This window comes from Oryx dammah, unplaced genomic scaffold (genome assembly GCF_014754425.2).
Source record: "Oryx dammah isolate SB20612 unplaced genomic scaffold, SCBI_Odam_1.1 HiC_scaffold_24, whole genome shotgun sequence".
NCBI lineage: Eukaryota > Metazoa > Chordata > Mammalia > Artiodactyla > Bovidae > Oryx > Oryx dammah.
In genome coordinates this window covers 34,104,630-34,131,121 of record NW_024070208.1, presented here as the reverse complement: position 1 = coordinate 34,131,121, position 26,492 = coordinate 34,104,630, and the positions used below count along the sequence as shown (strand labels likewise).

Genomic DNA, 26,492 nt, shown 5'->3' with positions numbered 1-26,492 from the left:
CAGCCGCTCCTTGAAAGTGCTGGGCTTCAGGGGTGGGGACCTCTGGACACACGCCTCTCCCAGCGGACACACCAGCCTTGAAACTGTGGGGAACGTTCACCCAAGGAAAGCCTGGCGGGGAGGGGCGACCGTTGGGGGAGCGCACGCAACCCCTCCCTCCCCGCCGGCGCGCGGCATCCCGCGCGCAGGACCGCAGGGCAACACAGCATCCCGCGCGCAGGACCGCAGGGCAACACCAGCATTCCGCGCGCAGGACCGCAGGCCTTCCAGCGCCAGGTGCGCGCGGCTGCGGTTTGGGAGAAGCCTCGGTTCTTCGCCGGCTTCCCCCGGAAGGTCTCGTAGGTTTGCGGAAAGCGGGGCAGGTTGTTAGGGCCGCGAGCCCACCCCGCAGAGCACCCTGGTCTCAGGGCGGGTTGAGTTGGACCAGCCCCTGTGCGCCCTCCTCCGCGGACTCCACAGAGCACAAGGGCAACCCTGCTGTGGGGGCGGGACCCCTGGAGGCGGTCCAGGCCACACCCCTTCGGAGTTGGACCCCCCCCCCCAGCTCTACAAAGGGCCTCTGTGTATTCTCCACAAAAGGAAAAATGGAGTATCTTGAACTTCTCAACCACCAAATACCTTACTTTGTAAATTCTTATTCCCCACTCTTATCTCTAGATTTATATTCTTGTTGTACGCCCTGATCAATTGCTCTGCGGTCTGTAGTATTTTTTCTTGCTTTCTTACTGACAGGGGAACTGGGAATTTTTAAAACCTCAGAGTACGTTTTTCAAAATAGCTCCTCTCTCATCAACCCCTCGGAGAAGGCAATGGCACCCCATGGATGGAGGAGCCTGGTGGGCTGCAGTTCATGGGGTCACTAAGAGCTGGACACGACTGAGCAACTTCACTTTCACTTTTCACTTTCATGCATTGGAGAAGGAAATGGCAACCCACCTCAGTGTTCTTGCCTGGAGAATCTCAGGGATGGGGGAACCCAGTGGGCTGCTGTCCATGGGGTCGTAGAGTCGGACACAACTGAAGCGACTTAGCAGCAGCACCAACCCCTGGCTAGCTCTGATGTGCTTCACAGATACGTGGCCTGTTGCATAATTTTGGTTATTCTTTTGTAGAACACGATGTTTTATATAAATATATATATGCATATCACTATATATAAAGCTTTTAAAGACTGGATTCTTTGGTTTTTTCCACATGAAAAATGTACATGGCTGGTTATGAGTTTGAGCTTCAGGACTCCCTTGTTAACAGCTTAAATGATGACATCATTCTACTGAAGACAGATTCTGGCCCGGCTCATTGGATAGCTACCCTGATTTAATGTCATCCTCTTTCTTACCTTGTGAAGTGACCATATTACATTCATAAGAAATTAAGGTATGAAAATCAAAAAATCAAATCAAGCAATAATTTGAGTAAATTTCAAAATATTTTTAAAAGCCATAGAAAGTCCAATCAAGTCAACTCATGCTTTTCTCCACTTTTTATACTTAGTTATCATTGTACCTAACCTGGTCATTTTCTCTCCTCTGTTGTTCTCCTTCCTGGGGAACAGTTCAGACATCACTTGGTTTGCCTTACAGGAGAAAACTCATCTGAACTCGACAGGCAGGGCAGGTAGAAAGAGAAGCATGCGTAGACACGAGAATAAGAATTCTGAAGGGCGATCAAACTGGACTTCTGACCAGAACAGGCGGAGCAGTTACCGAAAGGAGAATGGCAGCGACAGAAGCAAGTTTGGGAAACTCAGGCTACCGAGGAATAAGCTGCCTTGGATGTAGGAGAAAAATATCATGAAGGAAAAACGCAGATGGCAGTGAAGACAGTCTCCTAAGAAAAAGTGAGCATGCACAGGCACGGCTGCTCACACCCAAGGATGACCAAGGGGCACAGCCCCCATCGCCAATAAAGCCACGGGGTTTGGCCATGAACTTGACAAAAGCACCACGGTAACTCGCGGTGGAATTCTATTATCCAATGCCACACCCAAGCAGGGGGTAAACATGACCCAGGGCTGCTCCGTGTCACCTCTCCCCGGACACTCGAGCCAGGGAGGAGATGAGACGGTGCTCTAAGCAAAGGGAGGGAGGAGGGAAAGTTCTGGAAGGGAACGCAGGACGAGTTCACTTTCACCTAAAAGGATTAGGTCTTCACTTCTCAAAAAAATTAAATCACTACGTTCAAATCTACATTTTGAGAAATTGTTACTTTCCGGGCGCATCTTGATTTGAATTTTTTTGAGAGCACCTGACCAGGGAGGAGGAAATATACTGTTCACTATTTTAAAAAGGTTTTATTCTAGGAAATTGCAAACAAACTCAGAAGTAGAAAAATTATATGATGAACCTATAAGGATCAATATTTTATCAATCTTTTCCAACTAGGTCTTTTTGGAGATTTTAAAGCAAATTTTGAATATATAATTTCACGCAACAAATATTTAGTATGCACCCAAATGAGTAAGGACTGAAAAATAACTGCACTATCATTACCGTGATAATGAACAAAATTGACATTAATTCCTTCTCTGAATACTGAGTCCATATGAAAATGTCCCTCCTCATCTCAAAATGACCTTTTTACAGCTGGTTGGTTGGTATCAGAATCCAAACAAGGTCCACACACTACATTTACCAAACACAATTCAGATCAAACCAGATCTGTCCATTTGGGTGGCATCTACCAGGGATTCTGCATGCAACACACAGCTCCTGAGCTGGGTGCATTCCAGCACGTCAGTGGGAGGGGAACTGGGCCCCCAGGCTGCCCATTCCTGAGGCAGCTGAGGGGCCAGCTCCTGGCAGATGGAGAAGGGGTCTTGGAGACAGGAATGCTGGAGCTGGCCTGTCAGATTCTCACCATCCCCCAGGCTTCCCAAACCACATGATGGACAAGGCAGCATCTGTTAGTGGGCCAGGGGCCAAGGGATCCGGGACTGCCGTGGTGGTGTGAGGTCTACACGGAAGAGCAGACGTCATTTCTGTCCTGGGCGGCAGGGCCAGCTTGGTCACTGGGATGGTCACTCCCACTGGACCTCTGGCTGTGCTAAACTTATCACAGGGTCCCTAGGGACGAAACTGACGAGGGACTCCATGAAGGTGCTGCTTGATTCGTAGGGCAGGAAATCCCCAAGTCAGTGGGCAGAAGGCACACATGAGCCACCACCACAGAGATCCGGGGATCTCGCCCCACGCCCAGAGCTAAACTGGTTCCGACTCAGAGCCTCCTCCTGAGGCAGAAGGCAGATGACCATGGGGTGGGGGGTCCCATTTCTACAACCCTTCCTTCCTGTGAATTCCTTGGTGATGGAGCCCAGGAAAGGGAAGTCCCCCAGCTTCTAGGCAATGCTCTGTTGGAAATTTCTGACTGAGAGGCCTCAGTAGGGGTTACCCATGTGGACCGGAGTGAATGGCTTGGCTGAGAAGCCCCTGGAGGAGCTTGGGAAGGACACTGTGGGTTACCGGATTGCTCTGGGGAGGGTGTGACTGGACATATCAGAACACACCCCGGCACAGGAAACCACCCGTCCCATGGAAATCCACTGCAAACGAGGCTGTTTAACAACTGTGTGACATTATGTACACCCCGCAAATGCCCATCTTTGTTCCTGGTCATCTTGATGCTGACTCAGCGGGTTCAAAAAATAAAACGGCCCTGGTGGCAGAAACGGATGCCAAGCCTGGGCTAAACCACGGGTGTCCCCTCAACAAAGTTAATGATACGGTGCCTTGAAGGACCCAGATGGCTACTTGTGGGGAGCTGATTACAGTGGACCCTTTTCACAATAGGTGGTTTGTCTTTCCTGGAAGAGACACTTATTCTATTTGGGTTTGTTTGTTTTGCCTATAAGAGTCCTGCTGGAATCTCCCCGGAGGGGGCGCTGTTCACGGCAGTGCAGAAATGGAGGGGTCAACACGGGGGTTCACGATCACTTAATAATACACTTGCAAAGTGTTTTCTTTCCATCCAGTAACTCTGCTCTGTCAAAGCTGAATCTTCTCCCCTCTCATGAGGGGCTCCTAGCAGCCCCCCAGACCTGGTACCACTGGCTCTGAGCCCGGGCCAGGCTGGTGAGCCTCCTCGTGCATGAGGAATGAGCACCCGGGGAGAACGTGGTGTCCTCTGCGGTCCCTGCCACCAGCATTTCCCAATTCGACAAATGCGGCAACCTCCAATCAGCCCCCTTCCTCTGGCCTCACTCCCCAACGGCCTTGCTCTCTGAAGCCCAGCTGGCAGTGGCTTCCGCTTCACTTGGAACAACCCTGACTCCTCGAAACCTGTGATGCCCTTTCTATGCAGACTCTCTCTAGCCTCCGGGCTGCCCCGGCCTCCCCCGCCCTGGACTCCCGGGCTCCAGGCACCCGGCCTTCTCGCTGAACCTCGGACACACTGAGCTCCTGCCTGACCTGGACATTCAATGCTCCTTTGACTGGAACCTCTGCTCCCTCAGATCCTCGCTCCCTGCTCATCTTCCAAGTCTTGGCTCCAAGGTCACCTCCTCAGAGACATGAGGTCGCCCTCCCCCACTCCCACCTTCCCCTTCTCCAGAAGGCTCACTAGTGCCCGAGGGAGCCCTGCGTATCCACTCACTGGTTCTGTTTAAATGCGGGAACATACATGCTTTGCGATGCTTGACTCTCTGCTTTACTCCAACAGTAACAGTGGTGCCTGGCTCAGAGCGGACGCTCCACATATTTTTCTTTCTTTTTTTTGCAGACTGACAGGTTTTCAACTAAGAGGGGAATAAAGGAGACTGTGATGACTGGAAGCAAGCTCAGAATCTTGGAGACAGGCTTGGAGCACCTCAGAGGGCAGAGATAAGCACCAGTGCTGTGAGGAGCAGGGGGGTCTGGAGTGGGCGGGGACCAGACTTGCAGGAGAGACAGCACGTGTGCCCCACAGCCAGCCGCAGAGGGGAGGTGCGCCCTTTCCTGGTATCGGGCATGTGCATGTGTGATCTCTTTGTGTTTTCTGTTTCCTCTCCTCCCACTTCTTTCCCCTGTGAGATGCGTGTGTTGCTTAAATTTGCTTTTGGGCACAAACAGCAGTGGGCCGACAGGAGGGAGGCTGATCGGAGGCCCTGGACTTGGAGACACCAGCAGTGACTGATGGGCCTCTGGGCTGCTTCCAGGGAAAGACTGAGAGGGTTCTCATTAGACGTGGAATTGGTGTGCCATGTCCTTTTAAAAAACGAATGCCTGGGAATTCCTGGCGGTCCAGTGGTTAGGACTTTGCGCTTTCACTGCCTAGGGCCTGGGTTCAGTCCCTGGTAAGGGAACTGAGATCCCGCAAGCTGCATGCGCCACCTCCTCCCCGCAAAGAACACCCTCCACCTGCTTCACCTTTCTTCACGGTGCCCCCGTGGTGTTACAGCTCCTTGTTAACTCATCATCCCCACACAAGGACCTGTGAGATGAAAGGGGCTTCGCTGTGCTCCCGGCACATGGCAGGCCCTTGGCAGACGCCGAATGAATGAATGAATGAATGAATGAATGACTTCCCTGGAGGAACGACCTTCCTCCACCGCGGCCGGGGAATCCACACTCTCACCGCGTCACCCCTGGAGGACCCATCCTACTCCCGGTCCCTGTGCCCCGTGTTGGTGGACCCATCACCTGAGCTGGGGGGCTGAACCCCCTTCCTGGGACTCTGACTCCTGAGTGAGTGACTCAAGGACAGATGGACGGTGTCTTCCTCAGCTCCTTCCACATGGCTCCCCAGCTCCCAGGAGCCACCCTGGCTGCCAGGTGTTTCCTAGATTTCCAGCCACCCCATCAATTTTGGGGACACTGACACCCTCCCAAGACAGTCTCTTTTTGCTCCAGCTAGGCAGGGTGAGGTTTTGCTACTTCTCAACAAAAGAACACTAAACTCGAAACAAAACAAAACGTGGTTCCAGAAAGCACAGAAATAAACTGTTCATGTAAGTACAGGGTTGGAGGAGAAACCGTCCACATTCGTACCCCCCTAACTACAGTATTTTCACTTTTGCACACTCGTGTTAAACCTTTGGCCGCATGTGAGCATGCTGCATAGGGCTGCAATCATGGTTTGTTACGGACTGAATGTGCACCCTCCTAAAGATGCTGAAATTCTAACCCCCAGTACCAGCGAGGATGTGTCCTTATTTGGAAACAAGCTCTTCGTAAATGATCCAGCTGACACGTGGTCATTAGGACAGTGCCTTAATTCTTTATGGCACCACGTGAAGATGAAGGCAGAGACCAGGGAGATACAGCCAGATGCCGAGCTCAGGGGACCCGAGGCCGCCAGGAACCAAGAAATGGCAGAGGGTCCCCACCTCAGGCCTCAGAAGGAAACTGCCCTGCTTCCAGCCTCCAGAATGGAGACAATTCTGTTCTGCTGCTGAAGGGACCCAGTTTGTGGTACTCTGTGATGGTAGCCCTAGTAAATAAAACAATATATGTGTGACTTTATTTCCTTATTTTCCTTACTTTTCTCACATTACAGTGGTCACTTTCCCGGTTGTTACAGACTTTTTCTTGACGATGCTATAAGCTGTTTTGAAGTGGTCACCCGTAGACGCTGGGCTCACTATTCCACCGAAAGTGGACACTTGCTTCAACTTCTCTCCATCACAAGTAACGCTGGGAAGGACATTGTGCACTCAGAGCCTTTTCTCTCCTTGTGACAACTTTCCTGAGATACATCACCAGACGCTGATGACTGGGTGGGACAGAAGGGGCTGCTGAGCAGAAGGATGACTGATGATGCATTTGTCACCGGGGTCCCCAGGGCAGTGGGTTTGAGTTCTGGGCGGAACAAATGCTGCCGTGTGTAAAGGGAAGGAAGGAGGTTATGGGCAGAGTGAGGGTGCGAGCCAGGTGGTGGGTAGGAGAGCGGGCAGGAGGAGAGGTGCAGACGGCAGGTAGGCAGGCGGCAGAGCCTGCGAACTCCTTACGAGGCTGGGGCTTTATTCCAGTAACCACAGGGAAGTTCGCAGGGAAACAGCAGCAAGAACCGAAAAGGAATAGGCGCTCAGAACCAGTGTGGATGAAAGCCCGGCCTGAGGAGAGGCAGGGGCCCTGGGATGAGGGTGGGGGCACGATCCCAGGGCCCCAGCTGCTCGGCCAAGAGGACACAAATCAAGAGATGCTCGAAAACTTCCTCGGCCCCCAGCCGCCCTCCAATTCCTCTTTCTTGTTGCCCTGTCTGATGAGAGTTCAGACTGGGTTCCTCCTGGGGTAGAAATCAGGCCACCCGATGGTGGGAGAGGAGGGGACAATTCTTCAGCCATATGTTCAGGCCGATCGCTCAGCCCCAGGCAGAGACCTCCCAGGACACACTCCCAGGCTAACCATTTCTGGGTCACTTCTCTGCGTGCCCTGGTCCCTCCTCCTCCCACTCCCTGAAATCTAAGTGACACCGAGCAATACTCTCCTCCAAGTCTCCAGAAATGACTCTTTAAATCCTGCCCCTTCTTGTGGCTCTGGTCACCACCGTCACATGGAGGGCGTACCCACCAGCTGGCGAGGCCTCCGAGAGCCCCGTCCCTCACTCACGCTGACGTGCGAGGCTCGTCCTCAAAGCCAAGACAGAAAAAGTCAGCACTGAAGCTCTCCGGTGGCTAGCCGTCCACTGTCTCTATTTAAGGAGTCAGCACAGCTCAGTGGTTAAAAACATGGGCCTGCAGTGAAAATTCTACCTGATTGTAGATTCAAGTCCCTTCTCTGCCACTTCCTGGGTGGTTTATCTATTTACACTTGGGGTTTCTGATCTGTAAAGCGAGGATTACAAAAGCATCCGCTCAGCACAGTTGAGATCAGATGAATTAATCCTCAGAGCACACGGGAGGGCGTCTGCCCCACAAAACTGCCCATCCTATCCCTGCCCGTGAGCCAGCCAGGCCACTGTCCAACCAGCGGCCTGGCTCAAACATCGGTGTCCGTGCTCAGGAACTAAAGTCAGGTCAGCAAGTGTTCACTGGGTAAGTCCCAGGCTGGCATATGCATGTCTCTATTAGATAAAGTCTTCCATGCGTATACCATCTATTAGATAAACAGGTGAATCGCAAACTCTCAGGAAGAGCTTTCAGAGGGTTAAGACAAATCCCCAGGAGCCCATTCATGGTCAGATCACCACAGCAGGAACCCAGGACCCAGACTTCTCAAGGTCAAGGCACTGAGATGACACAGAGTCCATAGGGCACCTTCTCTGGACAGGGGGGCCAGGCCTACCCCTGCAATGGTGGCTCTGACACCCCGTGGGCCCTCTCCACCCTGGGCCCAGGGCAGGCCAGATGGGTGCAACAGATTGGGTTCCCAGATTGAGCAACGATTCCACACCCGCCTCCAGGAGACGGACCTGCCCAGGGGGGACTGTGAGACTCACCGTTGGATGCTCTCAGGTGCCGCCGGCGTCCCACGCGGTCCAGTCCGATGGGAGTGCTCTGGGAGAAGGCGCAGGGCCGCAGCCGGGCTGACACCGCCCTGTAGGGTGGCACCTGGTGTGCGGGCACGGGCGGCCGGGCGGCGGGCTGCAGAGGAAAGGAGGGGCGGTGAGGAGAGGCAGGAAGTGGGGCTGGGAGCCGCGAAGCCCCAGATCACAGCTGCACAGGCTCAAGGGCAACCTTCCTCCAACGTGGAAACCCAGTGCATACCCCCAGGGTGTCAGGTTGTCAGCCACTTGTCAGGACACACCCGCGGGGACACTCAGGAAAGACCACGGTGGAGGAAGTGACACCCCCACCCACACGCGTCCAGCAGCACCCCCAGGGAAGCCGATGCAGTGCCAGTGACTGAGGCCCGTGACAGTTCCTTCCCACACCCCCGCCCCCCCACACACACAACACACACATACCCACCCGAAGGCAGGGACCAGCATCTGTGGAATACGGTTCTTATTCACCTTAACTAACAGGGCAATGAGCTTTGTCTAAAAGGAGAGTTGGTTTTCCACCAATTTAGAACCATCTATAGCCCCTGGGATCTTCCATATGAGTTGTCCCTAAAATGACATCGAAGGCCATATTGGTCCATGCTTTCCATAGGCTTTCTCAGTATTTCTCTACCCAGTTCCCTAAACAAGCTTAGGGGGCAGAAAATTATCTTACTATGCTCCTTTTGGATGCTCTGAAGTGAAAAACTGTCTTAAGTGCTTAGATCGCCCCTAGACTGTGTTTCATATTAGAAGAGATTTGCTTCCATTCAGAATCATTTCCTGTGATACCATGGTGAGGACAGCCACCTTCAGAATTAATTCCTCACATGTAGAGCATCTCAACACAACAAAAAGTCTGCAGTATGCTTCAACATAATCTGCTTTCACCTTAACTGAATTCAAATTAGTTCAATTAAGTATTTGCTATAAATAAGCACTGTGCCAGGGTTATAGGGAGAATGCAAACAGAAAATCCAATACCAATATGTTACTGCCCTTTCAAGAGAATGTATGGGTTATTTAGGCCTTCCCTGGTGGCTCAGGTGGTAAAGAATCTGCCTGCAGTGCAGGAGACCTGGGTTTGATCCCTGAGTTGGGAAGATCTCCTGGAGAAGGGAATAGCAACCCACTCCAGTATTCTTGCCTGGAAAATCCCATGGACAGAGGAGCCTGGTGAGCTACAGCCCACGGGGTCACAAAGAATAGGACATGACTGAGTGACTAACATTTTCACTTTCTTCCTGAGTTATTTATGATATCAACTAGCAAGTTAAAAAGAAAGAAAAATGAAACCCGCACTTACTCATGTGAACATTTGACCGTGGCTGGGATAAGACCTCACCAAATATAAACTCCTTCTGAATGGGGGCCTTTATTTAAATGTTTGTATCCTCAAAGGGCTTTCTGGGTAATTGGTAAGTATTTGTTGAATTGCTAAAATATACTAAGGAAATAATATTAAGATTTTAATCTACTATCGAAACAGTTACAAAGCTGCAACTGACATGTAAAGAGTAATAAAATGGCAGAAAAAAAATTACTTTCTCATCTAGAAAAAAATCAATTTTCTTCTTGTCTTTCCATTTTAGGGATAAGCAGCATTTTCTTTCCAGATTTCTTCTTCGAGGAAGCTCACTAAATATGCACGGCTACTTTGCCCAGATGATTTAGAACAAACAGCAAACCAGTTTAACATATTATCTGAGATCCCAGAAAGACAGAAGATTAGTCAGAGCCATCCAAATGTCAGTGGGTTAGTTCTAATTCATGCATGTTTTCAGAGTCAGGAAGAAAGGCTGTGAGCAGATGACGCCATCCCCAAGGCAGAGAGAAGAAAGGAAAACATGTCTGGGAAGTCTGCAGCAGGAGGACAGAGGCCAGGAGGCTCTGGGGGCAGCATGGCTGGTCTTACTTGGGGCAGGAGGGCTTCCCCCTCCTCCATCTGGCTGCTCCCATAGAAGCCGACCCCACCGATCACGGAGATGGGGCGTCTTCTTGGGCCCCCCTGGAGACAGCCCCCAGCTGGAGTCTTGTCTGCAGGGTCTGTGGGGGCCATGCTGGGCTGGTGGTCACTGTCCACAGCGTCCTCTTTCTGGGGGTCCATGGCGATCGAGTCTTCTGGGATAGACAGACTTCGGGCAACCAGCTGGCCATAGTCAGAGAGTGGTCGGGGCCTCGACCTCCTCCCAGACCCCAGTCTCTTCCTGGGGATCCTCTGAGCCTCCGTCCTCTCTTCCTCCGGTGGGGGAGCCTGCTTCCAGGACCCCTCGGTCACAACCTTTTCAAATGCGAACAAGTTAGGTAAGGGTGATATCCAGGAAGGTAAAGAAAACAAGCCCCCGCCCCTCCCCACCAAGTTGACTGTGTGCCAGAAAGATGTGACTGAAACACAGATGGGAAGAAGCAAACCTGTCTTTAATCGGAGGCTTAATTAAAACCCCAATTTCAGTAGTGATGTTGGTGACACATGATGAACCATCATAAAAGATACTAAGAAAAGCAGCGCCCATTTGTTTATTTTTGTTTCTGTTTTCATTAGTCTAGTGAGGAGTTTCTGCAATTTATGTCAAAAAGTATTCTGCCTGTGTTTTCCTCTAAGAGGTTTATAATATCCGGCCTAACATTGAAGTCTTTAATCCATTTTGCGTTTATTTTTGTATGTGATGTTAGGGATTGTTCTAATTCCATTGTTTTACATGTAGTTGTCCAGTTTCCCCAGTACCACTTATTCAAGAGATTGTCTTTTCTCCATTGTATGTTTTTGCCTCCTTTGTTGTAGATTAATTGACCATGGACGTGTGGGTTTATTTTTGGACTTTCTAACCTGTTCCATTGATTGACATTTTTGGCTTTGTGCCAATACCATACTGTTTTGATTACTGTAGCTTTGTAGTATATTCTTATACAACAAAGGAAACCATAAAGAAAATGAAAAGACAACCCTCAGAATGGGAGAAAATATTTGCAAAAGAGGCAACTGAGGCAGTCTCTTCCTGGGGATCCTCTGAGCCTCCGTCCTCTCTTCCTCCAGCGGGGGAGCCTGCCTCCAGGACCCCTGGGTCACAACCTTTTCAAATGCGAACAAGTTAGGTAAGGGTGATATCCAGGAATCTCCAAAATATACAAACAGCTCATTCAGCTCAATGCAAAAAAAAAAAAAAACAATCAAAAAATGGGTGAAAGCGAAATAAACATTTCTCTAAAGAAGACATACAGACAGACCAAAAGCACATGAAAGGATGCTCCACATTACTCATTATTAGAGAAATGCAAACCAAAACTAAAATGAGGTCTCACCTCATACCGATCAAAATTCCTATCATCAAGAAATATACAAACAATGAATGCCGGAGAAGGTGTAGAGAAAAAGGAACCTTCCTACCCTGTTGGTGGGAATGTAACTTGGTGAAGTCACTATGCAGAACAGTATGGAGGTTCCTTAATAAACTAAAAACAGGGCTGCCATATGATCCAGCAATCCCACTCCTGAACACATATCCAGACAAAACTATAATTCAAAAAGATACATTCTCCCCAATATTCACTGAAGCACTATTTACAATAGCCAAGACATGAAAACAACCCAAATATCCATCAACAGAGGAATGGATAAAGAAGATGTGGTACATATACATTAATACAACGGAGTATTGCTCATCCTTAAAACGAATGAAATAATGCCATTGGCAGCAACATGGATGGACCCAGAGATTATCATAAGTTAGTCAAACACAGAAAGACAAGTATCATATGATACCACTTATATGTGGAATTTTTAAAAAGGGTACAAGTGAAGTTACCTACAAAAGAGAAATAAGAGTGACATGTAGAAAACAAACTTACGGTTACCAGGAGATAAGGGGACAGAGGGATAAATCGGGAGATTGTGACTGACAGATATACTCTGCTGTCGCTGCTGCTTAGTCCAACTCTGTGTGACCCCATGGACTGCAGCCTCCCAGGCTCCTCTGTCCATGAGATTCTCCAGGCAAGAATACTGGAGTGAGTTGCTATGCCCTCCTCCAGGGGATCTTCCCGACTCAGAGATGAAACCTGGGTCTCCTGCCCTGCAGGCAGAGTCTTTACCACCAAGCCACCAGGGAAGCCCATATATACACTGCTAAGTCGCTTCAGTCGTGTCCGACTCTGTGCGACCCCATAGACGGCAGCCCACCAGGCTCTGCCATCCCTGGGATTCTCCAGGCAAGAACATTGGAGTGGGTTGCCATTTCCTTCTCCAAAATATACACTACTATATATATAAATAGATGAATAACAAAGCTCAGGTAATGCAGGCCTGCAGGAGAAATGGCCCAGAGGCTGCATTTGCTATCCAAGGCTCCCTCTCTCAGCAGGTTCACGGACAATGTGTCTTAAGGGGACGGAGTCTGGGCTGCTGCTTGGCTCAACACTCATGGACTTGGTCTGATGGGGCAAGCGCTAAACCAGATCAGCCTACTGACCAGGTGGGTATGCCTGAACGAGTCACCACTAACCTCTCAGGACCTCAGATACCAGACCAGACAACTCCACAGGTGGAGAGTCTGCCGCCCGGAATTCGACGACACCTCCCAAGTTCTCAAGTGACTGTTTCAGAGGCAATGGCACGTCCTAGGAGAACCCTGAAGGTGTGGGAGCGGGCAGACTTCTGTCTAGTCCGCCTGGCCCAGGTTGGCTCATGGCCCCTGGCTTTAGCCACTGCTCCCGTCTGGGTCCTGGGTGGACAAAGTGAAACCGTGGGGATCTGAGTGCCCGCCCACCTCAGCCCTGGTGAATCACTGCTCTCAAAGAGCCGCGCGGAAGAACAACCATGAGGGCTCAGCCCGCAGACCTTCCACGTCTGGGCTCAGAGCAAGCAGTGGTCCCTAGGAGCCTGGTGTCTTCAGCCCCTCCGTCCCGAGACACTGTGTAACAATGACTTGAAAACAGAACAGAACCCCACCCAGAGAGGGCTGGAACAACCAGGCAAGGCAAGAGACGGCAGGGCAGGCAGAGCGGCCACTCTGGTTGTCTCCTCACCCCCAAACTCCCAGAGCCCTGCCCTGAGAACTGGCCCAGTGAGCCCCACCTCTCGCCAATCAGTGGCAACTGAGACCCAGGGAAGTCTGGTGACTTGCTCAGGGCCACACAGCCAGTCAGCAGTAACAGACACCAGGTGTGGGCCTTATAACCTGTCCCCACTACACCACGACGCGGCCATATGCCAAGTCGTTGTTTTTTAGTCCCTCAGTCGTGTCTGACTCTTTGCGACCCCATGGACGGTAGCCCACCAGGCTTTGTCCATGGGATTTCCCAGGCAAGAATACTGGAGTGGGTTGCCATTTCTTTCTCCAGATATACCAAGTCACCTCTGCTCAGAAGGCAGTGGGCTCTGGCAAACTCCACTCCCTTCCAACCTGCCAGTTTGATTTTTACAGCCTGGACGTCTATGTCCAATTCAAGTCACCACGGACAGGGTCCAGAATGCACCATGGCGAATAAACACCACTATGAGCTGCAGACACGTAAGAACAGGCTTTCCTTTTACTTGAAAGCAGGAGAACTCAGTTGTCATAAATCCCTTCCCTTTCTTGCAAGGAAAAGCTATTCTTTTCCTTCCAACCAGGGAAGACTGACTCTTATCACTGAGAGGAGAAGCCCTCAGCTAAACAGACACCGGCACAAAACGAGCCTGTCTCCCTCCTGTTCTACAGGGCCCTCATCTTTCCTGAAAGTCACTCATTTTCCATAAGTGGCTTTTCCTACCGCTTTCCCCTGTTAAGATGCCCTAACCACTTCTTGCAGTCAGTTTTCTGTGAACTCCCACTTACTCACTTGAATAGTCAACTTTTCTCAGTTTAATTTGCATACCTCCAGAAAAAAAAAAACATAAGAGGGTGTATTAAAACATTTTCCTCTGACACCATAGGAAAATATGAGAATAACTGGGGAAAAGTTTGTACTATTATTTTTTTTTGCAGTATGCACATATAAAAAACAGGCTATTATGGGTTGTTTAGTTCATTTACTAAATCAAACAGCACAGACAACTTAAGCACACAGTGAGAAAAAACTCTTTTATATCATCATCCTGTGATAAAAAGGTTCAGAAACAGCATGCTAGCAAAAATAGAAGTACAAAAAAATTGCAGACAATAAACTGATCACAAATTTACATGCAGTTGTTGTTAGTTTTTGTTTGTTTGTTTGTTTGTTTCCACTTACGCAACCTGCCTTCTTCATTGATACAGAAAAACAAAAAACAAAAAACCGAGAGACAGACAGATGGGTTTAGGAAAACCAGCGGCTGTCTTAGATAATCAGGTAACAAATCCTTCTGAGAGCAAACACACTCCAGGAAGTGATGGGGGCGGGTGAAAGGAAGGTGTGCAGAGGCAGGAAATGAGACTCTGGCTCTTTTAAGCTCATGCCCACGGGGCAGCTCGGAGAGAACCAGCTGTGGCTGTGCTTTGAAACCGTGCAGCCTCACCAGAGACAGGAAAGGAGAGAGCTCGCCTTCTGGGTGGTGCAGAATTGTAATACATAAAACCAAAATGTACACTTTACTCAAAGCAGAAGTCCAGAGGGAGAGAGGGACAGACGGGGGAAAACCCCTAACTGAAGCTCACATCCAAACAGCGAGGCTTTGCCAGGAGACATATTCCTTACAAAACACATGTGAAGTGTCCCGCAAATTCTAAAACTGAATCATTGAGCAAACTTTACGTGCTTCTGAAATACGGCCATCCAGGGGACACAGCTTTGATTGCAGCTCTTCCTAGAACTACAGACACCAGCGAGCTAAGACCTACCCCAACTCTGCCGCAGGCAGTGGCCCCCAGACACTCTGAAGATCAGCAGGTAACCACATCCATGTTCTCCAAGAGTGTTCCCTTGCTTTAGAAACACTCTCTCTGAGTGTAGGCGGCTGGGCCGGAGCCCCACTTGGTCTACCTTCTCACCGTCCAGCAGCTCAGCGCAGAACCACCCAGGGCTCAGAAAGCCTGACCTAGACCTGCCAATTCACACCCGTCATCAACATCTGTACACAGACGTGTGTGTGGCCTCGTTAACCCTTGCTTCCCGGCACAGTTTTAAGTGCTTTCCATAGGCTGTGGGAAGAAAGCTGGATATGGAATCAAAAGAGAAATACTGCTGACTGAGTGTGCGTGCTCAGTCGTGTCCGATTCTGTGACCCCACGGACTGCACCTGCCAGGCTCCTCTGTCCATGGGATTCTCCAGGTAAGAACACTGGAGTGGGTTGCAATTCCCTTCTCCTGGGAATCTTCCCCACCCAGGAATCAATTCTGCATCTCCTGCATTGGCAGTTGGGTTCTATACCACTGAGCCACTTGGGAAGCCCTCAAAAGAGAAGCTCATGAGCAATTAATGCTTGCTCTCTCCCTGGAGAGCACAGCGCTGATCTTACAGACTTCAGTTGTCCTGACAGGTGTAAAACTGATGGTTAAATGTGCTGAAAACAGTCTGTGAGCCTATGGCCTTTGTAACTTGTTTGATGGGCAGAATAGGTAATTCATTAAAAATGCAAATATTAATGTTCACGCGGACACAATTTACTACTGATCACGCAGTTCTCTGAGCATAAAAAGACCCTTACTGATAACTACGAAAAATCTGGACTCTTGAGGTCTCCCCTCCCCTGCCTTCATAATAATCATTCAGAGGAATTCCATTTGGGGGACTTAACACACACACACACACACACACACACCCGCACGACTGTCCTACCATCTCAGAATCAACAGCAGCACAATGCAAGAGCTGACTCACTGGAAAGGGCCCTGATGCTGGGAAAGATTGAGGGCTGGAGGAGAAGAGGATGAGATGGTTGGATGGCATCACTGACTCAGTGGACGTGAGTCTGAGCAAACTCCAGGGAAGCCTGGTGTGCTGCAGTCCATGGGGTCACAAAGAGTTGGACACAACTGAGCGACTAAACAACAAAAAACAACAAAATGAACAATAAAGAGTTGGACGTGACTGAACAACAACAGAAGTGTTCCAAAATCAAGAACCGTGTTTTAGAGCTGAATATGACAGAAGCCTATTGTTCTTCTAAACCTTCTTGGACAGGAGACCTTGTTGATGACATCTGAGCTCCTCTACAGAGAAGGAGAGGAATCAGGATGCAGGGAAGGAGGCAGGGAGGCAGGGCTCGGCTTACTCTCTGGGGAGGGTGATGAAGGATGGTGTCTGTGTTCCCAGCATCAGTGTACTTCAAGCCACAGATAGCAGTACAGTCATGCCACTCAACAGCCCCGAATGCCTGTAGAATCCAGGAAACCAAGGTTTTCTGGATTAGAACGCAGAACAGCACCTTCATAAACATGCCTGCCTCTGTGTTTCAGCCGAGGAGATCTCAGGCACCCCTAACTCCTCCCCCTCCCTCTCCAGCCACCTCCACCCACGTGATGACTACGTTCTGCCAACATTCAGTCTCAGAAGGAATCTGTTCATGGCTCTCGTAGAGGCAGTAACTCTCTTTCGTGTCTCTAATCCACTCTCCATCCTAAGAGGAGCGCGGCTAAGACTCTCCTAAGACTCTCACTAAGACACACATCAGATCATGGCTGGCGGTTCAAAATCTCATCCGATGTGCCTTTCCAGCTCCAGCTTCACCAGCCGCACCAAACAACTCACTGTTTGCCACACGTTATCCGATGCAATTGGAAATGAGAGAACAGCTGCTCCCTCCACTATACATTTTTGCCCCCGTCCACCTGGAAATTTCATCCTTCAACATTCAATTGAAGTATCACTTCCTGCAAGAAAACCTCATAAATTCCCCTGGGCTCTAAGTTCTGTTTTCTGTGGCTTTGTTAAAACCACTGCTATATTTTTATAGGCTTGATTTGTTTATCTGGGTGTCTCATGAAAGCAGCTACTTACATTCTTTCCAAATGATCTGATGCTATCATCACATCCCCAAAGTCTGCAGCCTGGGAAATCAGTAGTTAGAAACCTTCATGAACGGTTGAGGGATGAATGGGGATAAAGGAGCAAATAAGTGAGCAGTTCTGGGTGTCAAGGAAGTAGTTCTCACCCTACATCCAAACATGACTTTATAAAAAGAACTCGGGGGTGAGTGGTGTCAGAAAAAGAAGGACATGACTTTCCCGGGATTCTTTCTTTTCGGCAGCTCTCACTGATGATGACTAGATCTGTGATCCCTCCTTTAAAGGAACAAGAGTCCAGCCAATGCACTTGATTGGCCAAGTAAACCCTGAACCTGATGAGACAGCTGTTCACCAAGAACACCCTGGTTAAGAGTCTGGGGCTGTGGGTACAGGGACCACGGGAGGGAAGACATGAGCAGGAGTGGCACCTGGTGTTTCCAGAGAATCTAACGTGGATGCTGCAAAAGATCTCCAGTGTGCTTAATTCAAAAATTGCAGTATAAGTATTTCAGATGAATAATTTATGCCTCAGAAAGAACAAATCCAGACGTGCAGTGGAACTGTGCTGTAAGTAAACATATGACACATTTGTGTCGTGTATCAGGGAGTGGATCAGTCACACACTGTGTCCAAGGGCCGCCCACCCCACCCGAGGCTCTGACCTTCCGGACACGGCGGGGCTCTGCCCTCTGAGCCACAGGCCCACCACTGTCCACACAGCTTCCTCTCCTGTGCCATTGAGTGATGGCACCAAAACTGCCAGGAGAGGGATGGAATGAAGGTCCTCAGTGAGTGGCCCGGCCCACCCCAAGCTGCCAACTCCACCCAGAAAATCAAGAGGAAGGACTCGGCTCTGGGCAAGGACCCGCGGAGGTAGGAGGTGGTCCACACTCCGTGGCAAGGATGCTGGATGCGGGGACAAGAGAAAACAGTGAGGAAGCGTGCAGATGGCGATGACGCCAGCGTCTCAAAACTGGCCTTCACTGATCCCATCTCTTTTAATCCTAAAAGCCATATAGTGGATACTTTAAATTCTGTTTTACAGATAAGGAAGACGAAAGGATTGCACCAAAGACTGGGAAACCAGAAATGGTCAGAATGTGTTTGTATGCAGGTCCCAGCAGAGGCTCCCCAGGCTCCGGTTCCCCTGGAGGCCCAGCTCCAGGCCCAGACCCTCTCCAGGCCTCAGTTTACCCAGCGTCTGAAGCAAACCCAAAAATGCTGACCTTGAGAGGGCGGCTGAGAAGGACCTTTATTAACTGAACAAATCAGATAAACAGAGGTTGCTGTGCATACTTTTAGTTGGATGAGTCAATGACATTTTTAGAGTTCCAATGTGAGCTGGTAAAATTCCAGTCACTACCCCCACCCTTCAAAGGGGGAGTAGCCACTGAAGGTCAACATATTTTAGACCAAATGCTTTATACCACCATTCCTTCTGGCTTAAAAGGTTTTAAAGCCATTTCTGGGAACTGGCATTTGTACTCTACAGAGGTTCATGTCCAGCTGATAACAGAGTCCAGTGGAAACACCAGGGTTACAAGTCATGTTTAACTCTTTCAGGAGTTAACGCCTCTCCTTCCTGAACCAGGAATTAGCTCGACAGAGCTGGAAGAGAAACACCCAAACCCAACCTACAGGACATCAGGACCGCGACAAGTCTGGCGGAGACAGCAGGTGTTTACCCTCAATGCCTGAGCTATTCCCCTGTGGGCCTGTTCCAGGTCCAGGTCCAGGTCACAGCTCCAAGGCACAAGCTCCAGCTGAGGCTCTGTGCCCTTCCTGTGCATCCTGGCTGGGCCCATTGCAGGCTCAGAGAAACTCTGGCTGGAAGGTGGAAAGTGATTTGCAGAGTTTAACTGGTCTGTACTGAGGAGCCTGACTGAAGGCAGCAATTTTAACTAACAATGAATCTGATAACAGCTAACATTCATGCTTTGTTATTAGTAGTAATAATATCAATAATAAATAATACTATAGTTTTAATTATATGGTAAATAATGCGACAAAATAAAACAATTTTATTTCTAATGTATAATACATATAACATAAATGCTATATGCTAATGATACTAATATTAAACCATATGTTTAAAATATAAAACAATGTATGCTAATGATATTAATAATAAAGATATCAAGCTAAGCAATCTTAAGGTACCGTGAGTATATTTCAGGCACTGTGGTATCTTTTTAAAGAACATTCATGTGTTTGGTTACGTTTGGCCACGCTGGGTCTTTGTTGTTGCGTCTGTTGTTTCACTCTCTGTCCTTCCTCGTGTCCTGGATCTCCTCCCAACGCTTCAGAGCCCTGTTACCTCTGAGATCTCTGCGGCAATAAATTCCAATAGCTTTCCCTCTGGTCATCTTTCTCCCCAGTTCTCTTTTTTAGAGACGGTGGATTAACTTCTCAAACACACAGTTCTGAGCTTGGCCCTTCTCTATTCAAAGACATCTCCAATCCCTCAATGCTTGTCAAGTAACATACAGATCCTTTATGTGGAATCCAAGAATCCACAGTCTGAACCTAATGATTTCAGCTTGACCGGGATGGTTCCCCAACACCAAATCAAACTGTTGTGTCCTGTTCAGTGAAATCACATAAAACCTCTGTGCCTCTGACCGCTGAACCACTCCACTTCCACTCCATAACTACCAGCAGAAATCTCACCTTCTTCAAACCAGATTTGATCACCCCTATTAAGCCTGCCTGGATTTGGTGCGTGGGTAAGAACTACAACCCTTGTGAAATCCCTCAGCATCACGGTTTTACCCCTGTTGTGGTGTTTAATTCACTCGGCGTATTCTACTATGACTTAAATATATCTTGGGTCATCGATCGTCTCCCTGACATCACCCACTGTTCCTCAGAGCTACATCTGAGTGTCCGGAACCTGATGGGGAGTCGGCAATTTGATCCATAAGGGTGTAACACGGTGGGTGTCAAAATCAGTTCTAGAAAACACTGACCTTACCTGGCCCCTGTCTGAAGGAGTCAGGTCAATCTAGGATGGAGAAATCACAAAAGGAGAGTGAAGAGCAGACCGCGATGGCCGCTGGGAAGCACTGGGCCAAGCGTTTGCCACATAATTTCCTTGGTTCTTACAGACCTCCAAGATAGAGGGAGCTCTCCCGTGCTCTACCCTTAAGGTGTTTAAGGGTCTGCCCAATGCTGGGCATCTTTCAAATGGCAAACTAAAAGTCTGAAGCTCCTGTAAAGGAGTTACAATGGATCCTCATCACTTGAAAGAGTTCACCTGTGGCATACTCAGCACCACCAGGAACTAGGGCATCCTTTCTGCAGGACCAAGGACAGGGCCCCAAATTCAGCCAGTGAGCTACTGGGTGACTCTGCAGGGACACCAGCAGCCACACTACATCCTGTGCCTGCTCTCTTATAAGGGAACAGGTATAAACGCTCAACCGCATTTTTCAACCAAGTAACAATTTCAGTTTCATTCCCAGGTCACCATTGTTACAACAACGTTTACCACTAGGTGGCAGGAGTACAACGCTACGGAGGTGGTTTTGGGACACAGCCTTGTTTCACTGTGTGCAGTTTTTCAAAGATTGTCATTTTTACTTATAAATGATTCTAAGTTAAAAAGTTATTCTCCTTTATTTAAAACTGTATGATAATAAGCATTTTAAATATCATAAAATGTACAGCTTTCAATCTTTTAAAACTCAACAATAACCACAGCTCAAGCTAGCTTTAAACATGGAAGTAGAATCATACATACTACGTACGGACTAAGTTGCTTCAGTCATGTCCAACTCTTGGTGACCCCACGGACTGTAGCCCTCCAGGCTCCTCTGTCCATGGGATTCTCCAGGCAAGAATACTGGAGTGGGTTGCCATACCCTCCTCCAGGGGATCTTCTGGACCCAGGGATTGAACCCACATCTCTTGTGTCTCCTGCATTGGCAGGCGGGTTCTTGACTGACTACTAGCTCCACCTGGGAAGCCCACAAGTGGAACCATACTATCAATAAACTAAGAAAATAACACAGTGTAAGTTAAAATACAGTCAAGGCTGACACTTAGTTTTATTGTGGCCATATAAGATTGACAAATACTGCTTCTAACCTAGAAAGATTAGAATTGCTGCACTTTAAAGCAAGGTGCTTTCTGGTTTGTTTTGTTTGCTTCATTTTGCTTGTACTTTGCTTCTAAATGACAAAATAAAAGAGAAGGTTTCATGTTATCTTTTACAAGTACTTCTCTGCAAGTAACAGAGAAGATATGCTGAAGATTACCAGCATACACAACGTAAATTGGGCAAAATCAGTCTTTTCTCTGTTCGTCATTTACTTTAACAAGCACATATAAGAGGAAGCTTGACGTGTTACATGAGAATTTTGCAGAAATGAATGCAACCTAAAAATGTAATAAACATCTTAAAGAAAATCTGTAGCATTATCAACATGCCTGCACTGTTAGCTACTTGTGTCCTGCGTTCTCTCTTCAGTGATCCCTTGTGGGTAGAAACTAAGTACCATAAACTGAGAACAGCAAATATAAATGTGAAATTGTATAATGGTCAAAAATTACCCTGGGAAGTAAATAAGTCAGAAACTAACTCCTGAATATATTTAATTAATATGTGCTCAGGAATAAAATACTTCAATGGCTTTAAAAAAATTATTATTAATTTTGTTAAACAGAAAATGAAGTCCCCACCTTTAACACAAAGAACCCTCTTGACCACAGCAAATCCCTCTTTTGAGGAGGAGAGGGGTGTCCTAAACTATCAGTATGGCAGAACGGGGTGCTTGGTGTTAAGGAATTACTGGTCATCTCATCATCCAGGGAGAAGCGAAGCCCAGACTGGCTCAGGCCTTGATGGATAACACAACCCATAGCAGAGGCGGGACTCTTCCCTTGGCTGGCACTGAGTCCCATTTCCTTACAACTGCTACACGGATCCCTTTTAGGAATATGCAAATGAGCAAGTGGTCATCAACAAACAGGACTTCTGGAAGACAGATTGGCCCCGAGGTCTCCATGCAAGCCTGGATCCAGAAAAAGTGAGGCAGTCTCACTCTCTGGCTACCCAGGGACCTGTGAGGCGGACTTAGATCTCCCGAAAGTGATCTGTGGTAGGCCCCCTTTCTAAGGCTCCCTATAATGCCGAGGTTACAAAATAGTTCAGAGACTGCCCTGGCTTCTGAGTTTGCTGCATCATCACGCTCTCTGCAAGCATGAAGGCAAAACTGAGGTCCTCTCTGGGGGCCAATGGGAAGGAACCACTGCTGGCACAATTTATTCCTGTGATATAGTCTAGCTTCCCTGGTGGCTCAGTGGTAAAGAATCCGTCTGCCAATACAGGAGGCACAGGTTCAATTCCTGGATGGGGAACACCCTTTGGAGAAGGAAATGTCAGCCCATTCCAGTATTTTTGCCTGGAGAATCCCATGAACAGAGGAGCCTGGTGGGCTACAGTCCATGGGGTCGCAAAGAGTTGGACACAACTGAGTAACTCAACAGAAACCACACAGTCTAGGAGCTTATGGGAAGAATCCTTTGCAATACAGACACAAGCATGCATCTCCTCTGCTCTCAGCTCTGTAAGGGAACGTTACTGAATGCATTTATAGAGTAGAAACTACACAGTAAGGCTGCCTGGATCCTTGACAGGAAATGAAAAGAACATTGCTCTCGGAGCCTTGACAGTTATTAGTGAATTTGATTCATGAGATGCTTGTGTTCTGCTCTAAAAATAAGTACAACAACCATCATAAAAACTTCTCTGAGCTATCATCACTCAGGGTTGACAGGTATAACAGTACACGTTTCTAATTCACTCTTGGGAAATGAAGCCGACTTCGAACATGTAATGGTCCCTTAACAAAGAATCTCATTCACATGAACTCTGCTGGAAAGGGCATGGAAACAGTTTAAAGCAGAAGGAGAAGGAAAGTCATAATAATAATAATGTCTCAAAGATTAGAATTTTGAGAGCCCCTATTAGCTGCATGGAGTACGAGAGAGATGCCTACAACTCTTCTCCCAAATCTAGCTCAGAGCTGGGCTCATCTCTCCTGGAGGAACTGTGTAGTATAAATGCCACTCCGGAAGCTTCACACAATAGCGATACATTTCACAACAAAGAGAGAGATCACTTCTTAACCCGAGAAACAGCAACCTAACAAGAAGACTCCTGAGGGCAACACAGATTGGAGCACTGCCTCCAGGAAGGTGAAGGGACCACTTGTGCCCGTCTCAGTGGCAGGAGGGTGGCGCTGACAGGCACCTGTCATGCTTGGCAGGCCACCAAAGATCCTTACCTCTTCTGTCTTGTCTTCTGGACCAGACGCCCCTTCAAGGCTGGGCTGAGCGTGGCTGCTGGAGCCGCTGTCCTCCCTGCCCTGGTCACAGGTGGTTGGCACGGCCTCCTGGGAGGACCCAAGACCTTGCTCCCTCTGGGCGGGCCCCTCGGCCCTTTCCTCGCTGTCCGCTGAGCTCAGGGACAGCACGCTGACACTGCTAGGACACTTGGCACTCGCCGCATCGGGGCTCCGAGGGCTGGGGGGCTTGGGCGTGGTGGGCCTCAGAGGCCCGAGAGGATGCTCAGGCTCAGAGGGAAACCAGTTGCCAGGTCCCGGTTCGTCAGAGTCTTTGTCCGACATGTCCTGGCCTGGTGGCCTGGACAGAGAGCCCTGGGCGCGAGAAGCAGCACCTCCTGGGACCGCTGCCCTGGGCGGTCCGCCTGCACCCACCGGGCTCAGGTCTCGGGGCTCCGCACGCCCCCGTCCGCACCCCTCGGGGCCGGCAGCCGCGCGGCGGGAGTAGTCATCGTGCAGCTGGCTGAGCGGCCGCGGCCTGGGCGCTGCGCTCCCGGGGTCCCCAGTCCGGCCAGCCGTGCCACTCCCTGCGAGCCGGAGCACTCGAGCCAGGTCTGGCACCCGCAGCGGGCTCCTCCAGCGCCTGGGCCTCGTGGGGGCCCCGCTCGAGCCGTCAGAGTCGGCGGACGAGCCGCTCAGCGTCCTGCGGGGCACGCGGCCCTCCTGCACGCCCCGCAGCTCGGCCAAATGCGAGGCAGACTTCCTTCGGAAGGAGCTCTTCCCGAGGAAGGTCAGGCTGTCGGTGCTCTTGCTGCGCCGGCAGACACCGTTCCGCTCGGGCTCGCGTGCTGGGGGCTCCGGCGCCTCGCACGCCACTGGCCCAGGGGGCTCCGGGTCGAGGAGGCGGATGCGCCCCAGGCCGTAGGCACGACGGAGGCTCCGCGACCGGAGGGCACTACGCACGAAGCCGTCGTCCGGTTCCTCGGGGTCCGAGCCGTCAGAGGCGAAGCCGGGCCCAGGGGCACACTTGCCCGCAGGGGCCCCCGCCGCCGCGCCATTGGGGACGGACTTGCCCAGATCGCGGTCCGAGGATCCCTCCTTTGCCATATCCCACCCCTCCCGGTTCTGAATGCCCTGGAGGACCGAGGACTTGAGTTTTTTGAAAGAACCCATTTTCCGGAAGGAGGCCAGGGCGTTCCACGTGGACGAGCTGCCCACGAGGCCGGCAGGCCGGGGCCGCTCGCGGTCGGCGCGCGTCCTGCCCGGGCCGGTAGAGAAGAGGCGCAGGATGCGGGCCGGGCTGAGCCGCGCCTCTCGAGCGCCTGCGCCGCCGCCGCTGCAGCCGCCGTTGCGGCACGCCGGGTGGGTCCCCATGCCAGAGTCCTTGGGGTCAGAGATGGAACCAGGGACCGCAGCTCCGCGCCCGTGGCCGTTCTGCGCCGTGGTCATGTTCTCGGGGCCGGGGGCCCACGGGCGCAGGTCAGCGCGGCTCAGACCCACGTGCGCCTCGATGTCCCCCGGCCCCTCGCGCAGGCCTTCTTCCTGGGGGCCTCCAGCCTGGCCTTCCCGCCCGCCATGCACATTGGGCTCCGGTGTCACCGCCTGCAGCAGAAACAAAGCAGGGAGTTAGCCCCGTCATGCCAAGAAGAACCTTCATCAATGGAGGCTTAGCTATTTTGTTTACAAGTTGCTAACAGAAAACCAGGCCTGCCGATCACATAAAAACCATTTGCAATTACTATTCAATTAATATTAATAAAATGTTATTTTTTCCTCCTAATTCATAAATGAAAAGGGAAGAATGCAAATTTTTCCTATGGGTTGTGCATTCCTGATGATGGTAAACTCTGAAATCCACCAGCACTTGTTTCAAGAAAACTTTTGAAAAACTGCTAGAATGAAAAAGCCAAGGCTTAGTTCAAGATTGTGTCTTCTCTTTATTCAAAATAGAAGACATCATCAACCCCGGGGACCACCAGAGCAGGAGGGACCAAGCTGACTTGACCTGAGGTCAGGCTCTGGGAAGGAAACTACATTAGAGGGGCCTCGGACCAAAGATGCTAACTGGCTGGGGGAGTCAGGAGACTTGAGGGTAGTACTGAACTATGAGAAATCCGGACACAAATTCACATCAAACCAATAGCACATGTTCGTCCTTCCTCCCTCAGCCCAGACGCCCACCGCACAGTGTCTGTGCTCTACCCCAGTGAACATGCAGCTCCATGGCCTCTGCCCATCAGGCCAGCCCGGCCTTCCCAGCGAGGGAGCATGGCTCCCCTGCTCTCAGTGAAGGCTCAGAGATGGAATCAGGGAGGGTGATCATCATTGTTTACCAGGCGCTTCAGAAACAAGATGGCACCGGCAACCCTACAAGGTCAGCAGGACTATCCCTGTTTTATGCACCATCAGATGGGCGACTGGGCAGGTTAGGGAAGTCACCTGAGGGTCCCACAGCTCTCCCACCCCAAAGGCTATGCTCTTCTCCATTGCTTCAGGCTAGGATTTGAACACAGGCGTCCGACTCCAAGCTCAATGCTTCATGACATCATCCAGTTGCTCAGCTGTGTCTGACTCTTGGCGACCCCGTGGACTGCAGCACCCAGGCTTCCCTGTCCTTCACCATCTCCTGGAGCTTACTCCTGTGACAGAGCCCCTGGCAGCCTGTGCAGAAGTAAGTGGCTCTCTCTCCAGGATGATTTAAAAGGCGCTGACAACCCTAAGCACCTCCCTCACATTCTGTCATAGCCCAGGCCCAAAGCTTGCCTGTCCCAGAGCCAGCCCTGAGATCTGAGAATGGTCTGGCAATTGTTGCTGGTGTTCAGTCGCTCAGTGTCCAACTCTTTGCAACCTCATAGACTGCAGCATGCCAGTCTTCCCTGTCCTTCACCATCTCGCAGAGCTTACTCA

At 50.1% G+C, this 26,492-nt stretch overlaps 1 protein-coding gene across 1 annotated transcript in view; it reads right to left on the bottom strand.

The window, feature by feature from the left end:
- SPATA13 (spermatogenesis associated 13) overlaps positions 1 to 25,183 on the bottom strand; it is a 60,820-nt gene extending 35,637 nt beyond the window's left edge. The window contains exons 1-3 of the mRNA XM_040266779.1: positions 23,589 to 25,183; positions 10,313 to 10,678; positions 8,353 to 8,497 (exon numbers count right to left, since the gene is read on the bottom strand). Of these exons, the coding sequence (XP_040122713.1) occupies positions 8,353 to 8,497; positions 10,313 to 10,678; positions 23,589 to 25,034 (1,957 nt within the window). The 5' untranslated portion in view covers positions 25,035 to 25,183. The remainder of the gene's footprint in view (positions 1 to 8,352; positions 8,498 to 10,312; positions 10,679 to 23,588) is intronic.
- Between the last annotated feature and the right edge of the window lie 1,309 nt (positions 25,184 to 26,492).